We start from the raw sequence: 27384 nt of genomic DNA on the forward strand, positions 1-27384 counted from the left end.
ACACACATACTGCAGTAACCCTAATATTGCTGGCTTGATTTAGTAGCTTTTGCTAACGGATGTTGTAAATATTTAGTTAGAAAATCTTGAAACCTTAGTGACCTATTGAGTGGCAGTAATACTGTACTTATTCACTCATTTTCTTTGTGAATGTTTCTTTTATTTTTGTATCTGCAGTGTCTAACCATAAAAAAGTGACTGAGCATATATTACTGGCAGTGTGATACTGGACATTAGGACATTAAAAGTTAATCACACTGACAACCACTCCCTACCACAAATCGTTTGTCATTCACTTTCCCAACTGTCTCGGAACCAGGAACCTTCTCATCACAAGCACTATTTTTTGTAAAATGTGAATACATCTGATGATAAAAAATGAAAAAAACGGAAGAACAGAATTAAAGCGACCACAGTGATTCAGTTAACCTAAGGTGACATTTTCAATACACTGTACAAGGGTCCCTATGCTTTCTGAAATGTGAGCAGTCATCACAGAATATCTTCTTCACAGATCCCCCCCCCCCCCCAGCACCTCTTCCCCTGTCCACATGATTCCTGCAAGTTTCCACACCAGTGTCACAACGCTCCCTTACAATAAAGTCTTTGTTCATGATTAGTTTGGATTTTTTTCTCTATTTGTCTCAAACTTATTACAGTCTAGCTCTTCTCTGTGAGCTCTGTAATGCAGGGTTACTACATGGTGATTAACTGAAGTGGAGAACAAGGAGTAGGATTTTGAGAGACATTTTAGAGACCAAACAACTAATCGAGAAAGTAATCAACAGATTAATCGACAATGAAAATAATCGTAAGTTGACTAGGTATTTTATTTCTAATACCTTCATATACCACAATATGGTAAAGGTATGCATAGAGATGCAAGGTATGCATAGAGATGCAAGAGTGTGACCTTTGTCAGCCAGGAACAGACTACCACCCAGCACCTTTGTGTTGTTGTACGTGAGCAGTCTCACCCTGACATCCTGAGTCAGCTGTCTCTCTGCCTACAGTTGTTTTTGGTAGACACATTAGTTTTGCTGCCACTTTCATTAAGACTGTTGTCTGCCTACAGAGTGATGTCCTCCTCTATTCTGTCTGGCAGGTGCCATGGCACCCTGCGCCACCGTCAGACACTAACTGTGTGTTAGAGGCTTAAATATTACAATTCAGTCCAGAAAAACTGCACACAGCAACCAAAATTCAGTTGAGTTCAGGTTTCAGCTGGAACCTGCTGCAACGGGTTTGTTTTATTATCCTTGAAAGTTGAATGTCCTTGTAGTAATATTATATTTAAGCATTATGTAAATATGACTTTTAGTGTGTGTGTGTGTGTGTGTGCGCACTCTTTAAAACACCCCGCCCCGGTAGCCCACCGGGTAGGGTGCGTACCATTAACGCAGAAGCAAGGGTTTCCAGTCCCTCCCAAGCCCCTTTGCTGCAAGTCTTCCGCTCTCTCTCCTCATTCCTCTGTGTTTCTGTCTAAATAAAAAGCATAACATGCCTAAACAATATCTTTAAAAATAATGTGGTTACTTCCCCTATGATAGCTGATAGTATCCGTTTCTTTTCTCTGATTTGCTGCTGATGTTTTTAGTTCTCTGCCCGTAACAAATGGGACTTGTGAGCACCTCAGCTCACGGCACTGTCCGTCCCGTGGTTGCCGTCTGATAGGCCACATCTTTACCTCTAGGACACATTTAGAGTGGTTTGCTCCGAGACTGCTACAAAATAAACAGACACTTAAAGGTACAATATGTAATATCTCTGCCATCTACCAGCCTGAAAGATATCCTTTTTAGAATAGAATATGACCTCTCAGTATATGGTTGCTTAGAAAGTTAAGTGTGCCACAGTAGCTATACTAGAATCTGCCTGGCATCTGGTGGCTTTGGTGCAAGTTACAGCTACTGTATATCTCCAGAGCTTTACAGTTAAGCTATGTTTACAGTCACACTGGATCTGACACATTTTAGCTGGTTCTATTAAAATAGGGTGAACACATGCTGTATGAACCATGTTCCTGGGAGAGAGTGAGCATTGGAAAGTCATCAGGTGGCTGTTTATCAGTGAATTATATGAAGGTAAATATGGTGCAAAAAGGGAGAGCTTGTAGAATACAATGTGAGAACTTGCAGAACAAAAAATCTGAACTTGTATGTTAAAATTTGCACTTGTAAAAATAAAATTTGCACTTGTAAAAAATATTCACACACATGTAATCTGAATTTGAAGTCATACAAAAAAAAAAACATGAGAGCTTGTAAAAAAAATCTGAACTTGTAAGTTGAAATTTGCACTTGTAGAAAATGTTCACACACCTGTATTCTGAATGTGAAGTTACAGAAAAAATATTCACAAATGTGTAGATTGATATTTACATGAACACAATGACAGCTGCAAACTTATAATGCAACATTTACTCGTATACTTTTTTTTTTACTCTGGTTCATTTTCCATCACAACCACAACTCAGTGATTACAACCTCTCGAATCTGTCACTGAAACTTCACATATGTGCTCTCTCGCATCACAAAGTGGCCAATCTGCGCACCTCGACTTTCACAACACTCTTGACGATACATTTGGTGCAAAACTAATTTGTACCTGTGGACTTAGGCTCAGGAAAATCAGGGTTTCTATCGCCAGATGAGGGACAACTCTGTCTGGCTTATTTATGTAGCATGGAAACTTGGTGGAATAGCATGCTAGCGTTAGCTAACTAGCAGCCAGCCCGCTTCTAAATAAATACCTTTTAATTATCGAAACACTTTTTAACAGTCAAACTAAAACACTGGCGGTGAGCTCCACGGCCTGCAGCCGCAGACGGACCGTCATCAGTGGGGATCGACCAGCGTAGCAACACTGCTTTTGCCAGAAAGCTTCGCTGCCGACCTCGACCTGCAGTCGGAGCTCCAGCGGGACACGGAGAGCCCCACATCCGGTAGCAGCGGCCCATCCCCCGGCCATGACCAGAGCTTGCTTTGCTGATGTTGTGCATCCCTGCTAAGAATTGCACCCGCTCCGCTTGGGCAGAAACAATAATTTCTGCAGAATTCATTGCTGCCGAAAATTGCATCTAGGTAGCAAGGAAATGCTACTACAGAGTCTGATAAAACATTGATGTCTCTAAACCTTCTAAAATCCTAATCATTAATGATGAACATGACAAAGAGATTTACTATTGCCTAGTTTTTAAACAGTACTTTGCCTTATAAAATCATTATTTTCCCTAGTGGATGCAATTCTCGGCAGGGATGCGAAACTTGGCACCTGTTACCCACTGATGACGGTCCGTCTGCGGCTGCAGGCCGTGGAGCTCACCGCCAGTGTTTTAGTTTGACTGTTAAAAATGTTTAGACAATTAAAAGGTATTTATTTAGAAGCGGGCTGGCTGCTAGTTAGCTAACGCTAGCATGCTATTCCACCAAGTTTCCATGCTACATAAATAAGCCAGACAGAGTTGTCCCTCATCTGGCGATAGAAACCCTGATTTTCCCATAGACTGTATATAAGAAGGCTTTTCCCGTTCTGTTAGCTCAGAGCTCCACAGCCTAAGTCCACAGGTACAAATTAGTTTTGCACCAAATGTATCGTCAAGAGTGTTGTGAAAGTCGAGGTGCGCAGATTCGCCACTTTGTGATGCGAGAGAGCACATATGTGAAGTTGCAGTGACAGATTCGTGAGGTTGTAATCACTGAGTTGTGGTTGTGATGGAAAATGAACCAGAGTAAAAAAAAAAAGTATACGAGTAAATGTTGCATTATAAGTTTGCAGCTGTCATTGTTTTCATGTAAATATCAATCTACACATTTGTGAATATTTTTTCTGTAACTTCACATTCAGAATACAGGTGTGTGAACATTTTCTACAAGTGCAAATTTCAACTTACAAGTTCAGATTTCTTTTACAAGCTCTCATGTTTTTTTTCTTTGTATGACTTCAAATTCAGATCACATGTGTGTGAATATTTTTTACAAGTGCAAATAAAATTTTTACAAGTGCAAATTTTAACATACAAGTTCAGATTTTTTGTTCTGCAAGTTCTCACATTGTATTCTACAAGCTCTCCCTTTTTGCACCATATTTACCTTCATAGAATTAGGCTAAGCAGCCATCGGTAAGGCCTGCACCTAGCCAGAGAAAAAGCTACAACAGCAAAATATGAAGAAACAACATGGTGAGAAATGAACAAGACGTCGGTCTGGCACATTTTGACCAGAAAGCTCACAAGAAATATAAAGACCAAGTTGCTGTCAAAAATGTAGCTGTCACATGTAACATATCACATGCATGTGCTTTTCTCTTTGTTTTGAATCCCATTAGTCACATTTACAGCAATGATTGAAAGTGAAGAATCTTTTAATTGGTCTACCTCTACATTTCTGTCTCTGTGTCTGTTTCTCAAAGACTCTGGTTGAGCAGGAAAAGTGTTACTACACAGCGGTTCCAATATAGGCACTAAGTGCCAGCCAAGTCTTGGCAGTTCTGTCTAAATGTTTGCCAGCCACTTTAGCAGGAAGTGAGCTTTTAATGGTTCACGGTAGAAGCAGCGTAATGAAAGTGTGTTTCTCCAGTGCCACGGTGTACACAACAAGAACAGGTAGAACAACACATAGCTGTTCTTCCAAAATCTTGCAGGCTTGTAATTGTCATCAGTCAAAATGCAGCAAGGATCATGAAACCAGTGTGAATTTAAAAACACTCTAAATTATCTTGAAGAGGTTTATGCCCACTATATGCTAGCATGTTATCTTAATTTCCACCTGCCTTTTGTCTGTCTTTTTTTATCAGATTACGGTAGTCCTCCTAGTCTACATCTATCCTCCCTCCTTCTCTCTTTTGAGTCTGCACCTTTTCTTGTGTCTGAGCTTCTCTTCTGTCCTCTCATATCCTCCTCTCGTCCACTCTGTCCCATCTGCTGAGAGGCAGCTATGTGATGTAGCTGAAGTGTTCGTTTACTACTGTTATTAGATTGCGCTTGGTGGGTGTGTGTGTGTGTGTGTGTGTGTGTGTGTGTGTGTGTGTGTGTGTGTCGAACTGTGTGTACTCGAATGCATCCGTGTGTTCTTCTCTTCAAACCTCCATCTGTGGTTCTGGTTTGAAAGGATGATGTCCATCCCTCCAGTGTACTTCCACAGACTCGACAAGAAGAACTGTTCTGGTGGGTGGTGGTGGCCAACACTTTACTAAGACAGTTTTTGTTGGATTTTTTTCCCCTTTAATTTGTTGCCCCATTTATGCTAATAAAGCTTAAAAAATATTTTATCAAATATATTTGAGAGAGAGTGAGCGTGTGAGAGAAAGAGATATTAGTATCAGTAGCAGTATGTCTGGAGGAGGACGCTCTCTTTCAGTCCAGGAAGTCAAGCATGAAGTGTCGTCTCTGGATGAAGTGAACTGGAAAAGACTGGTGTGTGTGTGTGTGTGTGTGTGTGTGTGTGTGTGTGTGTGTGTGTGTGTGTGTGTGTGTGTGTGTGTGCAACCCTGTTTTTCCTGTGTGCTATATTCATCTCTGTATGTATCTGTGTGTTCTGTGTTAGCACTGTCGGGTGTGCGCCATGTTGAGTGTTTACTGTAGATTCCATGGTCTTCCGCCATGCCTGGGGTTCTGAGCTCTGCTGAATGAAGCTGAGTCACTGTGGGGTCACTGCTGGCTAATCACACCTCAGGAATATGATGACACTGCTGCAGTCTCCAAATGCTGGCAAAACAACTCAATTACCCATCCCCATTTCTATAAGGAAGTGATTAAGTCAACAGACATCTACAGTATGTTGGCTTGTGTTGAAGCATGCCATGATTCTTCCCTCTCGCAACAATTGGTGTATTGTCAGCCTATCCCTGTGACTCCAAATGATCATACAGCTGCTAGTTGACTAACCGTAGATGTCTGTGGGTAACTGTGACACAGGAGTTGCAGCAAAATAGGACCAACTAAGATGATTTTTTGGAAAATTGTTGATTAATGAACATAAATTAATTTTCTTTGATACAGAATGTAAATCTGTTCAGTAAATTGCAAGTCCTGTGTAAAATCGGTCCCAAGAAATGAGAAATTTACAATATATTTTATATTTTTTGGTTTCATGGCCCTGTCTGTGCCATAATAACCAGTCGGTGTGACTCTGTCTACATTTGATTTTAAACTGTAGTAACAGTCGCTCTTCTCAACTGCTCATGTTAGCTTTCTAGCTCATCTACAAACATAGGCACATGCCTTGTCTTGTGCTGTGGCTTCGTGAGCAAGCGACCAACAAACATCAACCAGGAAAAAAGTGCACTTCTTTTGTCAGTTTGAAGGCTAGACAGCTAATGGTGTTTAGCAGAAGCATTTGAAACATGCTGAAGGATTTTGTCCTATTTCTGCAACTCTTCTGCATACAAAAAAGCAGGTTTTGAGTAATTGGCTTGTATGTTACAGTTAGTGTAATTTCAGTTGGACTTGAAAATAGATCCGGTCCAGACAAAGCCCAAGCTTTATGGAAGTGCCTGAGAAATCAGAATCCAGTTAGTATTGTGTAGCAGGAAGTAGGCAGGGTGGGAGGGAGGGCCAGGTATGCTGCATAATCATAAAGGACTCTGCAACACAGACACACAGTCACACACACTACAGCCTTCTGTGTTTGTGTGGCATGGACTCATTTTAGAAGGGGTAGAGTGGTCTTACAGTTTGAATTGTTCTGTGTGCTGTTAAATTTCCTTCTTCATAAATATCGAAAGAGTTTCAGTTGTCTTTTTGCAAACCTAATTTGGGAAACTGAGTCTTCTTGTGTCAGGGATTAAGATCGTTCACTCCCTGTGGAAAAGCACAGCACACCCAGCTGTTCTCTTGATTGAGAGGAAATCACTGCAAAGATGGCGACACATTTGTGCACTTGTGTCTGCCTTTCCTTTTGCACATCTTTGTGTGTGTGTGTGCGTGTGTGTGTGTTTTAGTCTGTGTACAACTGTGTGTTTGCGTCTGTGTGTGGTGTTTCCATTGGTAATGGGATGACAGGCTTGGTAGTGAGCAAAGACGCGAGAGAGAAATCTTTGATTTAATTTAAAGGCTCCTCCACATCAGAGGCAGACGGAGGAACAGGCTGTGGTCTGCCATTTTTTTCCAGCAGTTTTACAGGATGAACAGGCTACATGTGTTTTAGTGAACTGGGATTGATGTTAGTGGGTTAGTTTGATCAGAGGTAGGGCTGAACAATTAATCAGAATTATATCGGAATCGCAATATGGACAAGTGCTTTTTTCCCAGTCGCATTCTACAGACCTCAGAAAAAATCTTTGTTTGGTACGGATCCTGAATGAAAATGAGAATAATGATGCAAAAATGATCATTCCCTCCAATATTATGACTCATACCACAATAGCAATATCCAAATTGTTCCGTACATCTTAAATCTGGTCATATCTGTTCATCAAACAATGACTTTCTTTTTGGCCCTGTACTTTCTGTAGTTTGAAAATGGGCTTCTTTTGTCTCCTGGTCACCGTGTCAAAGTCATTGGAGAAGGTCAAACTGCTTACTTTTTCACAGGTGGACAGCTTATGCAAATAAACATATAGGAAAATTGTGTGTGTGTGTGTGTGTGTGTGTGTGTCACATAAATCATACATTAACACAGAAATGTGCAATGATCCATGCCGCAGGATGTAACTTTTCTCTGCCCGGCAGCGGAGTCTATGTGTATAATATGTTTGTGTACATTTTATAAACCTAAAAATAAGGATGTCTAGCGGCGGTTGCCGGGGACCTGTGCAGGAGAGAAAGAGGTTTTTAAAAGTCTCTCTCTGTGTGCTCAGCTTTCAGTGCTTTTTAAAGATTGTATCTGTGGTTTAAAGTTAAGCTTCTATATCTGCTTTATTTTAGGTTTCATGTTCGCTTATAGGAGTCGTGTTAAGTTGCCGATAAATACCCAACATTTCCTGATTACGCTGCTTCATAATAAAAGCTATTAAAAAACAAAATAACGGGGGACAATTTTATTTTTAAGAATTTATAGGAAACAAAATGTGTTTATCCACCCTTTTGACCAGTCACTCAGACTTGCCGGTTTCTAATCAGCAACAGCAGTCGTTGTGACGTAAGATGAGGAATGTCTGTAGGTATATCCTACATATTTGTAAATTTGGGTACATTTTATTAAACTAAAAATAAGGTTATCGTCAACCGGCGTTCCCTGGCGACCTCCGTGTCGGTGGCCGGGGATAAGAGCAGGCGGGCGCGTGTCAGATATGTGCAGAGCACCGGAACAAAACCACCACCACATCACAGTATGATAATAATATACAAAAAAACAAGATTCACTCTCAGTGGTTTCTGTGACTTGATAAATACTTTCAGAATACTAATGTTTAAAAATACAAAGACAGCCAAAATACACGGAACTACCCATAGCTCAGACAAAGCCAGTGAATCAGATCACTCAAAGCCACGTCTGAATGGCCTGTGTGAAATGTGTGTAAATGTCAGATTGCCAGTTTTGGAAAGTTACAGCAATTGTTGGATTTAATAGATTTGTAGAAAACAACGAGAACACAGAGAAGAACTTAGAGCCTCACATGTTTAGAAAAGGTCAGGTTATGGAAAACCTTAGGCTGTGGGTTGGTAGCTCTCTGTAGCCAAAACAAAAGAGGCATAAAGAGAGACTGCCAGCAGTGAAAGAACCTTGGATGATCCCTGAAAAGATGTTTATCTTTATATTCAACCACACAGTCATGTGTACCCTGTCTCATTATGTTTCATATATGATGTGTTTATAGCCAGGTTAGTATTATTTAATATTTAGTGTCTGTTGATACAGAGTCATGATCTCCACTGTAGCAAACAAAAATACTAATATAGGGGTAGAAATGAGAACCGAGCGTGTCTGTTTGAGGATTTGGGAAGGGATGATGTCTGTGAGATTTGGGTCTAGAGACTTAAGGGGGGTCTTGTGTGTGTGTGTGTGTGTGTGTGTGTGTGTGTGTGTGTGTGTGTGTGTGTGTGTGTGTGTATTTGTATTTTGGGGGGTCGGTATGTAGATGACAGCGAAAGGGAGTTAGCCATCTGTCTGCAAAGTGTCTGCAGTTGTTGCCATGGTCCCTTTGTGACTCAACTTCCCCGAGTTCAGAAAAGGAATGAGAAAAAGAGTGTATACCTCCAGTGGCCTCACTAAGAAAGGTTAGAAAGACCTCCTGCATCGACTTTTTCTAAGAAGGGCTGAACCTAGATTTTAAGGTCAGTTTCAAAGAGAGAAGTTGAGTTTCTGTGGAGCTTTTTTTTGTTAAACTCTGCTGAGTCTTTGTATGGGGCCTGTCATTAGTCTAATGACTGTAATTCCCTCCAGTTAGAGAACAAAGGGAGTGATCTGAGGATTAGGCCTGTTGACACTTGGCCTTCTGCCTGCTGGGATGTCACTACCTGTTCTTCCAGTGGGAGAAAAATATGCATGTGATAACATAAAATGGAAATGTGTATATGGCAATAGACTCCAGAGCAGAAAAGCCCAGCATAACGCCTCTGTTTCATACGTTTTGGGCCTGCCTCAGCGTTCGTGCTTTCTGGGAGCCAGTGTTTGGATCTGTAAGTGAAGCATAATGGTATCACTATGTGCAACTCATTACTGCCTTGTTTGGTTTCAATGCAAATTGGTATATGCTTAATTGTGATGCGACGCCTTATTTTGTTAAACTGGAAGGGGTCTAGACCTCCTTGTCATGCCAGATGGCTGAAAGATGTATTGTTTCACTTAAAGTTGGTCAAAATAAAATATACCCTGCAGGGTAGTTAGTCAAAATTCTACGAGGTATGGGGACCTTTTCTGAGTTAATTTAATAACTTGAAGGACATAAAAGACTGGGGTGACCGATCTTTGAAAAAAGGTTACACCTCTGTCTGTAATAGGGTTATGACTTTAGGTGTAGCTCTTTCTATAAGGTGTACTGTATAATGTTTGTCTATTTGTTTAATGGTTTCTGGAAGTTTCTTTTTCCTTTTTATAACCACTAAACGATGTCAGGGGAGGGTGGGTTGTGGGTTGGGATCTGTCTTGTTGTGTATTTACCTGTTAAATACCGATTCAAATAACTTAAAAAAAAAAGAAGAATAAACAAGGCCCAGCACAGAGTAGAACACATTTGCATGAAAAGGAATAACAGGAATTTGCTTTTTATGTCACCAGAGAAAATGTCATCAAATCACACAGCATAAAAAACCTGCTCTACCTTGGGCATTGCATGCTGTTGTAGCATTATCTCCATACGCTGTTAGTTCAGTGTACTGCCACCTGGTGGCAGTAAAGATGTGCTACTGCATGGAATCCTTCAATGCTTAGTTTTGTATTTACAAAGTTAAAGTTTCCAAAAATTGCACCATGTTCTGGACTGGAGCCCAGGTGATGCATTTGTGTTGTTATGGTGTCAGCAGAGCTACTCTCACTACACGTTCATTGAGTAGCTCACTCACCCCAAAACAAGGAAAGCTGTAGGGGGAAGGGCCTGTGCTTTTATATCAATGTTTGGTTAGCGGGTGCATAGTCATGGTGCATGACTCAACATGGGTTTATGTGCTTCTTCAGGGCCCAAATATCTTTACAATCTGATGTTGTGAAGGTTGCAGGACCTCAATGTCATCCATAAACCCAGCACAAGCTTAGGAACATAAACATTTTCTGTTTACCCATAATCCTTAGCAACAGAAGATTTCTAATACAGCCTTTAACCTGGGCTTGGCCATGGCTGTAGCAATGATAGTTCCATTAATTTGTGATTATGAACTGTATGTAAGGATCAGTGTGGTTTATTCTGAATTTTTTTTTTTTAATTGTATGAAGATGTATTTATGTGTTTAATTGTGTCTCCACCAGGTGGCTCTGCTCGGCCTGGACCTGTTATCTGCCTTAGTGACAAGGTTACAGGAGCGATTTAGGACCCACGTGGGAACAGGTCAGACTCAGATTTATTTATATTTTTTGTGTGGTTTCTGTATTGTAAACATTATCAATGTATACTATATCATAATTTTCTTAATGTAGCCTCGTGCCTCAGATTTGTGAGGAGGGATTTACAGAGCCCTGTGTCTCTTATGGCCTCAAAGATTCAGCTTTTAAAACAAAGAAATAGAAATAAAAGGAAATGTGGAATTTTAAGGTTACTTTTTGTCAAGTTAAATTTCACAGCATCAGTCCCAAAACATTATATTTTCTTGGTAGTTAACCAATTCCCTTTCTCTTGGTGATTCTCACTAGCTTCTCAATTTAACTAAACTGTTTTTAATGAATTTAAGGATTTGTGAGGTTAGAGATTTGATTTTCAGCTGCCCTTCTTCTAAATTGAATAGCTGAACAATGAGATTCTATTATGCTGGGTGTGTATTCTGATAATTATTCCCTCCTCACTATCACTTTGATCGCTGGCCATTCTCTGCTCCTCCCCATTTCTGCACTTACTTTACAATTCAGATTCCTTAACCAATTCTGAGTTTTTGTGGATGCCTGACGGTTTGTCCGACCAAAGGACAAATCCAGAAATAAATTTTGCCTTTTAGAAATGTAAGTCAAATGATGTGATAGCAAGAAACATGTTAGTAATAGAGGATGGATACCTGAACCGAGCCCGTTGGGACCCGACGGTACCCGACAGGCCGGGCCGGGTTCGGACAGATATTTAGAAATGATGTCCGGGTTTGGGTCAGGCTCGGTCACATCAGTGCGATAAGGCATTGAACATTTTAAATTTAAAAAAGCTTATTATGTAGGTGCTGTGTCAACGTGCGCTTGTTGCCCTGTGTGCGCTGATGCTCATCTGTTGACATTTCCGAATGCCTTCCTACAGTTGCTTAATAAAAGCGGGCTTTCCACACAAACAAACGTATGTGTCATTAGTATGAGAAAAAAACAAGATTTAACTGTGTCGGGTTTGGTTACTGCTCTGTTGGATGCGGGCCGGGCTCGGACAGAAAAATGCGGCCCGATCCGCACTCTAGTTAGTAACACAAAGCCACCGAGACAAACTTCTTGACAGTGTAAAATACCCAACACTCTTCACATCTTTATGAATCTTTATGAACTGCTAATCTGATTTACTTTTCTTCAGTTGAGTGTTTTGAAATGTTCCCCCGGTTTTCTTTCCCACAGTTCTGCCCAGCCTTATTGATCGATTGGGAGATTCAAAAGACCAAGTGCGAGAACAAGACCAAACAGTGCTGCTAAAGATCATGGAACAAGCCGCCAGCCCGCAGGTACCAACACACATTCTCACACACAGAGAGAGAAGAAATTTTTCCCATGAGTTTAGGATTCCCGCACACGGCCTGAATTATTTCCAATTATAATTAATGTAGATTTGCTGCCAATATTCTTTTTTTTTTTTTTTAAGTTGCTGTTCTTCTGAATAACCATGAGTGCACAGTCTTAGTGTTACATTGCCTTAGTTAAAATACAGCTCATTCAAGTGATAAAGTTCCGTACTGAGCTCTTATAATGAATCTGATTCTCAAACCTTTGATATTGTGATCCAACACAACCCGCCCCTGTTAGAGGTGGGAAGAGTACAACAGTGATGACACAGGCAACAGTGCTCATATTGTGCTTTTTGGCTTTTTCCCTTTCTTTTATTGTGTTATATATCTTCGTTGTGCATGTAATAGGTTTACAAGGTGAACAAAGCCCAAAGTCCACCCCAAAGGGACTTACCATCTCCAATAGAAAACACTGTTCACAAATAGCTCTATTGTAGTCCAGCCTTTACTTCAGAGACAAATGCTCGTCACTTTGTAACACACGTTATAATGTGGACTTCAGGAAGTGTAAAGCTAGCACACACACCCCCATTCTCATCAATGGGACTGAGGTGGAGCGTGCCACCAGCTTCAAGTTTCTGGGTGTCCACATCTCTGAGGACCTCTCTTGGACCCTCAACACCTCTACCCTGATCAAGAAGGCTCACCAGCATCTCTTCTTTCTGAGGAGACTCAAGAAGGTCCACCTGTCTCCTCAGATCCTGGTGAACTTCTACCGCTGCACCATCGAGAGCATCCTCACCAACTGTGTCACAGTTTGGTATGGCAACTGCTCTGCCCATGACCGGAAAGCACTGCAGAGGGTGGTGAAAACTGCCCACCGCATCACCGGTTCCTCACTCCCCTCCATCAAGGCCATCCAGGGCAAGCGATGCTTGCGTAAGGCGCGCAGCATCATCAAAGACTCCGGGAGGCGTTTCAGGTCTCTCCGCACCCGTACCAGCAGATTCAGAGGAAGCTTCTTTCCTGCGGCTGTCACCCTACTGAACTCTTGCTCTGCATCCCGGTGACAATTAACCTACTAACTTCTGGTTAGACACAAACTGCATTTCGTTGTCTTTGTACTTGTACTCTGCACAATGACAATGAAGTTGAATCAAATCAAATCAAATCTAATAATGCTCGCCTAGCTGCTAGCATGTCACTCCCTCATACTCTGCTTCTGACTGGCTAGTACTCCTTACCTAGGTACTGTCAGGGCACGCCCTCATACTCTGCTTCTGACTGGCTAGTAGTCCTTACCTAGGTACTGTCAGGGCATGCCCTCATACTCTGCTTCTGACTGGCTAGTAGTCCTTACCTAGGTACTGTCAGGGCACGCCCTCATACTCTGCTTCTGAATGGCTAGTAGTCCTTACCTAGGTACTGTCAGGGCACGCCCTCATACTCTGCTTCTGACTGGCTAGTAGTCCTTACCTAGGTACTGTCAGGGCACGCCCTCATACTCTGCTTCTGAATGGCTAGTAGTCCTTACCTAGGTACTGTCAGGGCACGCCCTCATACTCTGCTTCTGACTGGCTAGTAGTCCTTACCTAGGTACTGAGCATGTGCGACTCCCAACAAAGATGGAACAGAAGTGTGATGCCTCACTTTGTAGCTAAAACGGAGAGCTCAACACACAGGGTGAAAAGAGGAGCTGCAGCAATGTGCAGTACAACAAAAACATGTTTTTTGAAAATTAAATCACATAAACCTATTCTGATACAACCTCGAAATACAATTATGAACCTGAAAATGAGCATAATATGAGCACTTTAAGTAAAAGTACTATTACTTCAATGAACTTTTACTTACGTACAAGTAAAATTACCGGTATAAAAATCTACTCAAGTCAAAGTACAGAACGTTAGATATCTTTTTTATTTATACTTTTTAGTAACAGATGTGATTTAAAATGTAGCAAAGTACAACTCTTCAAACGAAACATACTTAAAGTAAAAGTAAAAGTACACATTTTAAAAACTACTTTAAAAAGTACATTAAAAAAAAACGACTCAATTACAGTAACGTGAGTAATTGTAATTCATTACTTTCCACCTCTGGCTGATACCCTTTCAATGTATCCATATACATAAAACTGTTGGGTTTAACTATAGATGAAAAACAATAATATCAGCAAATAGATCATTATTATTATTACTTAAACCTTTGAATAGCCTTTAAAGCACCTTTTGTACAGTAATTGGTGCAAGGTGTGGTAAAAGTGATACGGGATGTGTGGCAGGCTATCAAGTTAGGTAGTGGAACATACATAGTGGCCCGGCTTGGTCAACAAACTGCCTGTTGTCTATATCCTGTCCTATAGTCTATGTTATTGCAGTGATCCATTAAGCAACAACAAAGCATATTGTTTTGGTGTGTGTCGTTGCAGTATGTGTGGGACAGAATGCTGGGAGGCTTCAAACATAAGAACAACAGGACCAGAGAAGGAGTGTGCCTTTGCCTCATCGCCACGCTGAGCACGTGAGTCAAACGCCTCTTGCCCCATTTACCTTCTACGGGTCGTAATGGTAAAGATGGTAGAAAGTCCTCATTTGCATACTCCTTGATATCATTTCATTGTTTCTACAGTATTTCCCCATGTTTATAGTATGTATCATTCATATCTTGTGAAATATAATGGATCTATTCTGTTGATGAGTTACATTTTCTTTACTTAATCTCCTTGCTGGGAAGTAAAAAAAACACTTTTTTTGTTACTTTAAAAAAAAAAAAACACTTATTTGCTTTAACTTTCCTAGCAGTCATTTGATAATTTGCTGTTTTCAAAAGGTAGACATCTGAGTTTGAAACAACACTTCTTGTTATTACATTTCAAAATACCGATATTTCCACTACCGTGTCCAAACAGTAGGTACTCTTATATCGTGTATATACGTATATCCCACATCTGTTCATTGAGATAATTTATTTGAATTCTTGTTTTCTAGATACGGAGCTCAAGGCCTGACCCTCAGTAAAATTGTTCCCCACATATGTAACCTCTTGGGGGACCCCACAAGTCAGGTATGCCTGCTCATGTACTTTTCCGCTGTTGTGAAATGTATTCCATACTAAGGTTTAAGGACCTTAAAGTCGGACATGTGCTGTCAGAAATTCCAATACTTTGGGGAAACAATATGACACAGAGCAATGACAGATTCATTAAAGACTATTTTAATAGTCAAGATCAAATCAAGTAAAAATGCCAAACAACCTGCAGGTTAAAGCCTCTCAAGTGTTAGAATTAGCTTTAATTTTGTTGTAAACTAAATATCTGGAAGAGTTTTACTGTTGATTACTGATGATTGAAATAACCCATTCTTAGATATTCTCAGGGTTTCTGGTTACTGCAGTTATAGTTGACATTTTAAGAACTACATAATTAAATAATCAAACAAACAAACTAATTGATAACTATACATTGATAATGAAAATAGTTGTTTAAACAAATCCTGGCTCTATCTTGTCAGTATGGTTTTTCACTGGGAGGAAGATTTCATGTTCCTTCCCCTAGTGGCAGCTTTAAGTAGTGTGGTTAAGCATGGTGGATTGATGCGTTGAAAAAAGGTCCAAACTAGGGTTGGGCGGTATCCAAATTTTGATACCGTCAAACCTCCTCCCTATTTTACCGCAGTATATGGTATTACCGTGACTAATTAAAAATGATGACGTAAGGCTCAGACGGCGTCACCAAACTGTTGGCTTGTGCACCGTTCAGAAACTGAATACCAAACACTAATACTGAAACAATAATAACATAACAACAACTTACAAAAAAACGACTTTCTCCTCCACACTTATCACATGATGACAACCACACATAATTACATAAATTATATTTAATATTTAATCATTTAATGACGGTATTGAAACTGATACCGTTGCTATTTTTAAGACCCCGCGGGATATACCGTATTACCGTATTACCGCCCAACCCTAGTCCAAACCCAATTATTCTAGTGCAAAAGTAAGAAATAGGTCCTGAAGGAGTCAGAGTAACAAATGATTAAAGAAAACCTGTCAAGAAGGACCAACATACAAAGGTGTTAATGATTTAACTTGTTGTTGTGGTCACCAGGTGCGTGATGGAGCTATGAGCTGCTTGGTGGAGATCTACAAACACGTGGGTGAGAGGGTGAGGATGGATCTCAGCAAAAAGGGCCTGCCACAGTCACGGTACGACAACAGGAAGCTGCCAACCTATCACTGCCCACTCCTTTCATCCTTTTCTCTTGTTTGTTCTTCTCTGCTTTTGCATCCTTCCTCACTCACTTATACTACACACACAGAAGATGGTGAGAAGAAGATGTTCTCCCATGTCTAGACACTAAAGCCCCTTCTACACATACACTGCAAAACTGAAATGATGTAGACATTACCCAACGGAGCTGTATGTGAGAAGGCAAATGGGACATCAAACGGTCTTTACCCTGCCAGCTCCCTAGAACAAAGTCTGTGTAATGTCCGATCTACAGTAGTGTGAGAATTCACATCTAGAGAGTGGGCATGTTAGTGGCGGCATGCAGCTAGTGCAAAACCTGAAACCCGAAGAAAACAAACATCTGAGGGTGAAGAAGAAGAAGGTGATCCTGTTGTGTGCTACATGTGAGAAAGGGAGACTCTGGACTATGTTGGGACCTGATTCCTCGGACATTGTCCGGAGTTTATATGTGAAAACATAGAGGCAGCAGGCTACAACACTGTGGTTCTCCCACTAGTGGCAGAATTAAACATTGCAGCTTTAGAACGCTGATCTACTAGGGGAGCTTTACACTCAGTTGCCAGTTTCTTGGGTAAACCTATCTTAAGAAAATGCAGTGTGATACAAGAGCTGTGCAATATAGTTGCAGCTCCACAGTCAGGTTAAATTTCTTTAGAAAATCAGAAATAGTTATTAAAGACTGTATTTCTTTTTCGCCTTCCATAGAATCCAGAAGATTTCAGACAACCTTGGGTTGTGATTATTTATATTCCTGTTAAAAACTTCCTCAGCTTCCCATTTTCAATGAGCATGAGTTTTTTTTAGGTTTCACCTCAGACTGCAGAAGTTACTCTATGCCTTTTTCATTCCTTGTGTTTGATATATTTGATATAAGCTCATGACAGAACACCACAGCTGAATTTCCAGCCACTAAATCTGATTTATAATCATCTGTCTTTGTCTAACCAACCCTGAACAAGCCCTTTGAACAGGGTGCCAGAATTTCATAGGTTAGGTTTGGACGAGCTGTATGTCTTTTTTTTATATCACATGCCATCTATTCTGGATCAAGGAAAGTACATTACCAGGATAAATCCTGACAGCATGTCAGGCTTTGCCTAGTCTTGCTTTGCCAGACCATCCACATGCTGCGGAGTGGAGGAGGGTCTGGCTAGTCCACACAGCATTACAGGATGGGAGAAAAATGTGCTCTGGTTTAATGGCATTTCTTTAAACCAATCACAATTGTCATGAGCGGCGCTAAGCTCCGCACGGAGCCGCTGTAAATAGTCGTGCAAGAGAAAACTCAGATTGGACAGATAGCTGTCTGGATTTACCCTGCAGAGATCTGAGGAGCAGTTAACCATAGTCCTCAGAAATCCACCGGAGGTTAGAACGCCAACACAAAGAAAGAGGAAGGTAACAGACATTGGCGAAAAGACATGCATCTGGCGGAATTTCCTGCGGCACCGGAGCAATTCCGGAAGTGGAACGTCATGGATATAGACTAGGCTTTGCCACTCACCTTCTGCTCTCTGTGTGTCGCTGTTCTCAAAATCTGTTTGCTTTGGGAAACAACAGCAATCTTTGAGCTAGCATGCTACGCGCTTAGTGACCAAGACCATTGTGATTGGTTTAAATAAATGCAAACAACCCAGAGCGTTTTTTTCTCCTATCCCAGAATGCATCTGTGGTGTAGCCACAGAGCTGTGGAGACAGGTCTGGCAAGGTGAGACTACATGCCAGCTGACATGTGGAGACTGTTCCTCTACCTTTTAGTGCTCTTGGTCCTTTTTTACACCGTACTATATTCCTCTGCATTCCACCATCACATCTCTCTCTGGCCTGGGTGCCAGTTTGTCATGAGTGTGGCAGCTTTGGACCCTGATTATTTTGGTCCTGGCCATCCCTGCTGAACAGAGCACAGGGAGAGCTTCTCAACTAGGAAGTGATGGAAAGTGCAGTCCAGGGTCCTTTTTTTACAGCCCATCATTCTCTCCGCTTCAATCTTCTCACACTTTGTTTTTTACTCTCCTTTCCTTTTGTCTTTTATTTTGTATCCTCTTTACATATTTACCACCACATGTTTGCACATTATTTCTTTTTTCTTTTACAGGTTGAATGTAATCTTCAGCAAATTTGACGAAGTCCAAAGATCCGGGAACATGATGGTATCCTCTGGTTCAGGTGAGTGTTCCTCACGTGTGTCATTATGTTATCTTGATGTTGCAGCTTCAGATATTGCTTTTGTTTTTCTTATGTGCAACCTTTTTGATACGCATCGATCAACAAAGTATACCCACAGTTTAAAATCAAGCAATACTGTTCATCGAGTCATTCAGAAATAGTCTTGCCAAAATGTGGAATGTTTTCATAACTTCACTGCTCTGTAGCTATCCTCTTATTGCTTACGTTGATGTGCTGCAGGAGAAAATGTAAGAACTATCTGATGGCAGAGCTTTTTTATGATGAGTTAAGTAGCAGGCTAATTCATTCAGAATTTTAAGCGAACTTTTAAAATGTCGCAAAAAAGAAAATGCGAATTAGAAGTGTTTCCATCAACTGGTTTAAAGTGAATAAACTAGACTACGCAAAGCGTAGTTTCATCACAAGTTGACGTTACCGCATGGTTGTAGATTGCAAACCGGCTTGCTAAATCAAAGAGTTTAGAAGCTAAGTTATTTGTGTAAATGGAGAGAGGTAGCATTGTACAAGTTGGCCACCTGTGCGGAATACAGGGTTGTGGCAGAGACATTTGGTGTCAGTGAGACAACCGTTCACCGCTGTGGCTGAGGCACAGGCTATAGCGCACCGCAACTCCACTACGCACCTTGTGCCACAAGTGTGCGCCGCACTGGATGGGACCCATATCCCGATCCTTCACCCATCTGATGGATACTGGGACTATAGTCATGTGACATACATGTTCGCTACATCACAACTTATTCGGCAAAGCTGCTTCCATCTCCCATTTTGCGCATTAACTCTTTTTCGAGTGTAAAAACTTTTTTGCGAATTTGAGGAAGTTTTTGGGATTTTGCCGTTGCCATCAACATTTTGTAATACGATACTTCAAAATGTGCATAAAAATACGTTGACGGAAACACGGCTAGTGTCCTCTCCTGTATCACCACTCGTCTTTCCGTTACAATGCATTGGGCTGTGCCTGCTTGTTTTCCCTGTTGCGAGCGTGTGTGTATTGCTTTGTGTATGGAGGAAGAAGGGGGGTTGCAGACCAGACGGACAGCCTGGGGCTAGAGGGGATGAGATTTCTCCACAGGAGGTGGGCGTCCACCGGAGCTTTCAGATGTCCCTCTGTGGAGCCAAAGACCAAAACAGACTTCCAGAAGCATCCCTCTAAACTGTATACATATATCATAATCGACAGGACAAAACCGCAAAAAGAGACACATTACATTAAAGAGGCAGATGTATTTGTCCACTTATGAGTGGTATGTGTGTTTGTAGAGACCTCTGTACAGGTGGAATGGCCCTGACATCCTAACTGCTGACTCTATCCCATTACAGCTGACTGCATCCACATTGCATTTACAGCGACAACAGCTGAGCCAAGGAGAATAGAATCAGACAGGGCTCAGCGTTTCAAAACAGTCTGCAGCATCACCTTTCTGCTACCATCCACAACATTTCCCATGTGGAGTTCAACTGCCACAACAACTTAATAAATCACGCTATTCATTATTTTCTCGATGAATGGATTAGTTGTTTGGTCTATAAAATGTCAGAATCAGTGTTTCCCAAAGCCCAAGATGACGTCATCAAATGTCTTGTTTTGTCCACAACTCAAAAATATTCAGTTTACTGTCACAGAGGAGAGAATAAACTAGAAAATATACACATTTAACAAGCTGGAATCATAGATTTTTTTAATAGCAAACATTTTAAAGTGAACTTAAAGGACAATTCAAACGAACCTAGGGGTTAATAACAGATGTGTACCCACTCGATCGTTCTCTGGGACATGTTTTCATGCTAATCAAATGTGTTTGTAGCTTGAAACAAGCTAGCGTGGACTGCTGATTAGTTTACAAGTTGTGTACAGACAGTTTATTAAAAAGATAGTTTAGAAAGACAGTAGCTCCCAAGACGGCGGCCGCCTGTATACGAGAACGCGACTCTCTTTATAATCTATCATTTTAATAAACTGTCTGTACACTTACAAAGTTCTCAATGCTTCGGTTAGGGTTTAGGGACCGTCATTATGCTACCGTGTGGTGATATTTTGGGCCTTTTTAGTGGTATAAATAGCGATTTGTTTTTACTTTCCCTGTGCCCCGAATACTAGCGTTGTAAGCTACTCAGCGGTCCGCGCTAGCTTGTTTCAAGCTACAAACACATTCAATTAGCATGAAAACATGTCCCAGAGAACGATTGAGTGGGTACACATCTGTTATTAACCCCTAGGTTCGTTTTGCACCGGAATTGTCCTTATAATGACTGAAACTGACTTCCGTTTTTTGTGAATGGGACTTTTCTGCAGGGTCATACTGTAACTCACAGAGAAATTGTCACACTGCAGTTTTCAGTAGCTTTATGTCGGTAACATATTTGGATGTGACAGTGTACAATATACTCCTTCAATTCATTCCAGCATTAAAGGGACACTCCCTCACTCAGTTTACTGGTCATGGACACAGCTGTATAATATCTTCTGTGGCTTTGCACAAGCTTTCTTTAAACCCTGATGATGTCATAGTGATGTCAGCTGTGTTATTATTATTATTATTATTATTATTATTATTATTATTATTATATAAAAGCATTACAAATTGTAGAATTTTAAAGATGTTGGCATTTACCTGGCATGGAGTGTCTAAAATAATATATTAGAAATATGCTATTGAATTGCATCTTGGGAATTGAAGGATGTAGCATTTTTGGAGCTTGACCCATACTAGATACTAAAAGTCAGGATATCTCAGCCTCTGCTGGATTGATTTTGATCATTATTTCTTTTGTCTCTAACTTTCCAATAACGTAATTCATTATTTCATAACTTAATCAGAGCAAAGCAGATTAGAACACGCATCCAATAAGTTATGTAATGAACAAACAACTTATTCTTTCTTTCTACATAGTTTACTGTATAACACAAGTCCAACAATCTGCTCCTGGGTAGAGGCTATTGCTTGATAATCAGCGTTAATTAATTTTCCCTGTGTAGGAGATATGAATGGGCTCTCTTATTATATATTATTTAGATATTAGATTAGATATTAGATATATCTTTTATTTTCAGATTAATAATGCTGAATGTGATTCCTAATGAGTCAACTTTAAGCAGAGTTGCTGACAGTTAATTTGGAAAGTTAAGAGGAATATGCAAACATGACTCACTTTTTCAGTTATTAGACGGTCGAGCATCATATTCATCAGCTGCTTGGCTCCTCGCAGGCTCGACTTCTCTGTTTCACGCCTGCACTGGAATTGACTTAGTGACGGTAGATGACGACTCATTTTAATTTGAATCCATTTGCCTCAGAGCTGTGAAGAATGTCTGCCTGGTGTTAATGTGGACAGAGAATGAGTTTCAAAAATAAACTCTCATAAAGAGAGGAGTTCTTGCAAATGATGTAAAGGTTGAGTTAGAGTTAAAAGTTAGCTATATGGATAAATGTATGTGGACATCTATATCCACACACTATCAGAAAAAAACCCTACGTTGGACATTAATTGTGAATGTTTCTACAAGACACAAAATTCCCTAATTCTGTCTTGTCTTGATACTGGTGATAGGTGTACAAATCTTCTTATGAGAGAGATGGAGGACAAGGGGATGGAGGGGAGGGGGGGTAGCAGAGAGATTGTAGAGGGGTAGATAGAAGACAGGGAGGGAAAGTGAGCAAAACAAAGCAGCCATTTCTGTTGCACCACACCACTGTGGTGAGAGAGAGAGAGAGAGAGAGAGAGAGAGAGAGAGAGAGAGAGAGAGAGAGATCAGCGGTGTAGCAGCATTCCTCTCTGGCTTCAGTGCTGAGGGCGACTTTGCACCATGACAGCTGGAGAAGGTAAGACTGGAAATAGAATGAGTTTTGTCTTTGCTAAGGTCAGATCACACACGTTTCATACAGATTTAAATGGCGTAGAGATTATCCGTCCACCCAGTGGCTGTGTGTGTGTCTGTGCATGTGGAGGAGAGACGGAGGACTGTTCGATAAGTAGAAAATAACAGTTTGAACTCTCTTATGTAATCTTTATTTTCTTACTGTACAGCTGTATATTGACTCGGTCTTGTTATGTAATGAAGCTAGGTGTGTGTGAAGAAGGTAACATCTTCTGTACTCTCTCATTCATATCTCCGTCAGAGGAGATTGTCTCTGCTGCGTATCTCTCCTACTCTCAGAGCCTTCAGCGACGGCTTGCCTGAAACTTGCTTCATCTTGGTCCAATGCTGGCAAAATAATGAGAGCTGAGAGAGTTACTGTAAATATGTAAACTAGGGCTGCACGATATGAGTAAAATATGCGATATGGGGAAATGTTGAATATCGCGATAATGATAATACTTGCGATAAATGAACAGATATTAAAGTGCACTCAGTTCTGCCTTTCTGCTGCTTTCAGTATTGTTCTAAAATACAACAAATTTGCTTGTTGAATTTAAAACAAACTAAAGGAAATCATTCCCAACATTCTTTATTGAACAAATTGAACATTGAATTGAATATAAAAGGCACCAGTAATAAAAAGAATGACAGTATCAATTTAAATGCAGTTTACTGCTGCTTTTTTTTTTTTTTTACTATCACAATAAATCTCGGATTGTCTTTTGAGATATGTCGCAGCCTTTTGCAATATGTATATTGCGCCAGTTGATATTGCGATGACGATAGAAAAACTATATATTGTGCAGCCCTAATGTCAACTGTTCCAAACAGTTGACATAATTTGCGTAATTCTGTGTTATGCAATCCATTCATAATCTGGTTCATTTCTGATTACTTGTTGGAACACCTTTGCCCTCTATTGCCTCTAAAACCCTATAAAGTGTTCACTGCCATTAACTGGCATTGTTTACCACCAACTATAGTTATGTGGCATACAATAATAGTAACAGACTACTTATCTTCCTCAAAATGTGTGTGAGTAAATGGGCACTATATATTTATCTACATGTTTTAGAACTCGTGGTGCAGGTTTAATAAGATTGTTACTGCATTGCTCCCAGTGTCGCTGCCACAGCAGGGGGGGGTGATGTTTGTAGGTTTCATTTAAATTGAACACCGGGAATACGTTTTACATGTGTTATTAGAATCTCTGAGTCTGAACTTGATCAATCTTTACCACAGAATGTGTTGTAATCAGCAGCAATTTAAGATTACTCTTGCAATGAATTGATCTCATTATAACCCTCTTAGAATAATGCAGCACAGATAAAAAAAAATCAAAAAGGGCACAGATCTCAATCTGTAGATCTTAAGTACTTCATTAGCTTGATTGGCTGATCCTAAGTACTGATAAGAGTATTTATTAGATTACTCATTCATGCTGGTGTCAGTATAGAAGGGAATTAAACAGTTAAATGAATAAATGAGAATCTGGGACACCATGCATTTTGAGATTTTATACTCTCAATTAACTATAAATAATATCATAAATGTTTCTGTACACAACAATCTTGTTAAAAAAATGTAGTCTGAGTATGTCTGAGTAGTAAGGAGCTGTATCAGGGATAACTATTGGTCAGCATGTAGGGCACAGTGCTGGTTTGTGGTTCCACTTAGGGCTGCAACAATTATTTTCATTATCAGTAATCTACTTAACTATTGTCTCGTTAAATGTCAGCAAATAGAGAAAAGTCATATGACAAGTTCCCAGAGCGGATGGTGACGTTGTGAAATGACGATTAATTGGATATCAAAATTGTTATTGTTGCAGCTGTAGTTCCAGAAAATAGCATCTGTCATGAAGCTGAATTTTAGATTAAATCTTTGGATGTGTAGCTACTGGCAGGCTTACCACCAACAAAAGAGATATAGCCTGCTCTGAAAAGCATGCCTGATTTAGCTCTTTCTGTTGAATAACAGATATGTGATTATTACTGTAACTCACTTCTCACTTAAGTGGGCTTGTCGGTGTTGTCAGAGTTTCTATGGGTCTGTCTGGTTCTGTATGGGACCATTTATAGCAGATCAATGCATAATGCAAACTGAAGCTTCAAATAGAGGCAGTATTTATAACCACCGACAGTATTGTTGGCCAGCAGTATTAAAACAGGAAACTCTGAATGTGGGAGTTTGGTCGTGATTACGGAACATCAGCCAATGCATTCCCAGTCTCATTAACACAATGACAGAACCCCTTTGTAATTGGCTTAATCCCTGAGGCTTTGTGTGTATTTATGTGTGTGTGTGTGTGTGTGCGTGTGTGCGTGTGTGTGTGTGTGTGTGTGTGTGTGTGTGTGTGTGTGTGTGCATGAGCGTCTTCAAAACTAGTGCTTTGCTGGTACATTTACATTGCGGACATTGCAAGTCCGTTTTTTCCCCAGTGTTCTACTGTGATGAGCAGGTCTGCATTGGTCACTTTCAGTCCCATTGTGTCAGGGATTAAGCTTTTGCAGATAATCATGTGAAAAAACCTGCTGAAATGACTTAACTGTGATTTTTCTTCTGGCACTGATTGGCTTTCTTTCTGAAGTGGAACACCTCTCCAACCACTTTACTGAATGCAGGTTGATATAAATGATGAGAATCCTTTTTCATGTATGTGAAATCACACTGGGATCTATCTCTAAAAGCAGAAATAACATGCTTCTTCTGAGAGCTCTGAAGGTAAAAATTGGTTCCCAGGATTATTAGACTGCTACAGCTAGGCCTACTCAAGTGCCACTGTGTCTGCGTGGGTGCTTGAGCACTGTGTGTGCATGCAAGTCTATGTGTGTGTGTGTGTGTGTGTGTGTGTGTGTGTGGTATTGTGCACCTTGTAGGAAATTGTTAACACCAGTGGGGGTTGAATGCTTATTCTAAGGAGCCCTTTGATCATCACACACACACACACACACACACACACACACACACACACACACACACACACACACACACACACACACAGAGTGAGTGCACTGCTTTGCAAGGAACTTAGCATTTTCTTATGTGTGTATGGATTGTGTGTGTGTGTGTGTGTGTGTGTGTGTGTGTGTGTGTGTGTGTGTCTGCATCTGATCCTATTGGCTGCTGCACAGTGTGGAGGAGGCTCTGAAGATAGACCTTTTCTATAGTAGACATTTTTTTAGGAACTGTATTTTCTGTGATGCATCCAGATTTAATTTGTTAAGAGTGAATACTTGGGAAATATAAGGCTCAAATAGGTATTTATTTGTTCCCTCATTATTTGTTATAATTCTTAGAATATATTTTAAAATATATATTTAATAAATGTGTATATATCATCAAATAGGCTGCAGCTTTAAAAACACACAAGTTAGTCAGTATTGTTTGTATTTTAGGGCAGCATGGCATAGATCACTTTTTTTGTGACTCATGGCTCAAAGTTGCATATTAATGATTACAATGATGCTGAAACTATACTTTAAAGTGCCCATATTATGAAAAAATCACTTTTTCTGGGATTTGGAGTTGCTGTTTAGAGTGAGATATAGTTTCTGAATGTGTCCTGCCTTCAGTCTCCGGGTGAGCTGGTCAAAATCTGCACGGCGTTCTACGTCACTAGCTGAAACGAGCTGGCTAACCGCAACCGTTAGCATGCTAGCGCTAGCATGCTACCTCGTTCTCAATGGCAAAGCACTGCTACAACACACACAAGTTCACCATGATCTACAAAAAAAATACTTACATGTTTAGAAGAAGTCTCCCGGCTAATCCTGCCTTGTAACTGACCGAAGTTGGAGAAACAGCCTTTCTTTTACTGTCTATGGAGCTAGCTGACATGATCTATGATCTGAGCTACTGCGCATGTGCAAGTGCAAACAAAGATAGTACAGAAGAAAAGATGTCTCACTCTGTAGCTAAAACAGAGACCTGAACACAAGGTGAAAAGAGGAGCTGCAGCATTGAAAGAGAGCTGTGCAGTACAACAAAAATATGGTGTTTTTTGAAAATGAAACCATGTAAACCTATTCTGGTACAACCTTAAAATACAATTATGAACCTGAAAATGAGCATAATATGGGAGCTTTAATCCAAAATACATTAGAGGCTCCATAAAGTTCAGCTAACGCATTGGTAGCATTAGTGCTTGGTGGGATGTAAACACCGAGTATAAACACAGCCGTGGATTTGCGTGGAATGTAGAATGGTCGGCATTTAACAGTCGCAAACTCCACCAGCAGTTAGCAGTTAGTTGGATAAAAGCACCCCATTTCTGCACCTGTCCCTGTTAACACAGCTCACCTCCACGAGTCTTACAGTACAGATCAGACTGAAGCGTGGTGTCGCAATGTCATACATCCATGGTTGATGCTCCCCGCCCTTGACCGGCAGCTGATTGGACAAACGTGTCACGTGGGTCTGGCTGCTCGAGAATTTCAAACCGACTGTCTTGGCGGCTCGTTGAGAATACGATCTAGTATTTTACGAAAATAGCAGGAAATAGGCCATACAGTTGCTGAATCTGTCTTCATTTCAGATCAACAAAGGTTAGTTTGAAAGATTTCCGTCTACTTTTACTGGATAGTTGCATCGTGTTCAATGGATTCATTTGCATAAAGATGGGATCGGGCAGCTTTTTTGACGCGCAGCATTTTTTCAAATGCAGTGCTGCCTTCCCGGGATGCTTTGCGGGCACGTTAAAGTCGCTTGACGTCACCCATAGGAATAAAGTGGAGCGCGGCGCGACAGAAGCTTGCACGGCCAGGTGGATCTGCACTCTTACCCGACAGAGCAGCATCTGCTCGGAAGGCTAGCAGGCCTGGTAGCTGGGTAGCGGAGTCCGGTACACTGTTGTTCAGC

General features: G+C 40.7%; 1 protein-coding gene and 1 non-coding gene across 40 annotated transcripts in view; one reads left to right on the top strand and one right to left on the bottom strand.

Annotated features, from left to right (window-relative positions):
- Positions 1-27384, top strand: part of clasp1a (cytoplasmic linker associated protein 1a) — a 105619-nt gene that overhangs the window by 28332 nt on the left and 49903 nt on the right. For 38 of the 39 annotated variants that reach the window (XM_031278456.2, XM_031278457.2, XM_031278463.2 and 35 more), the window contains exons 3-8: positions 10842-10920; positions 12111-12214; positions 14646-14737; positions 15205-15280; positions 16335-16432; positions 18574-18644. In XM_031278456.2, the coding sequence (XP_031134316.1) occupies positions 10842-10920; positions 12111-12214; positions 14646-14737; positions 15205-15280; positions 16335-16432; positions 18574-18644 (520 nt within the window). Of the gene's footprint in view, positions 1-10841; positions 10921-12110; positions 12215-14645; positions 14738-15204; positions 15281-16334; positions 16433-18573; positions 18645-22337; positions 22487-27384 lie in introns of those variants that run through there. The other variant, XM_031278484.2, reaches the window with a different exon arrangement.
- LOC116035946 lies at positions 10332-10458 on the bottom strand. Its single transcript, XR_004101497.1, has one exon. It is a non-coding gene; the product is annotated as a U4atac minor spliceosomal RNA (small nuclear RNA).

This window comes from Sander lucioperca, chromosome 8, assembly GCF_008315115.2.
Source record: "Sander lucioperca isolate FBNREF2018 chromosome 8, SLUC_FBN_1.2, whole genome shotgun sequence".
NCBI classification, from domain to species: domain Eukaryota; kingdom Metazoa; phylum Chordata; class Actinopteri; order Perciformes; family Percidae; genus Sander; species Sander lucioperca.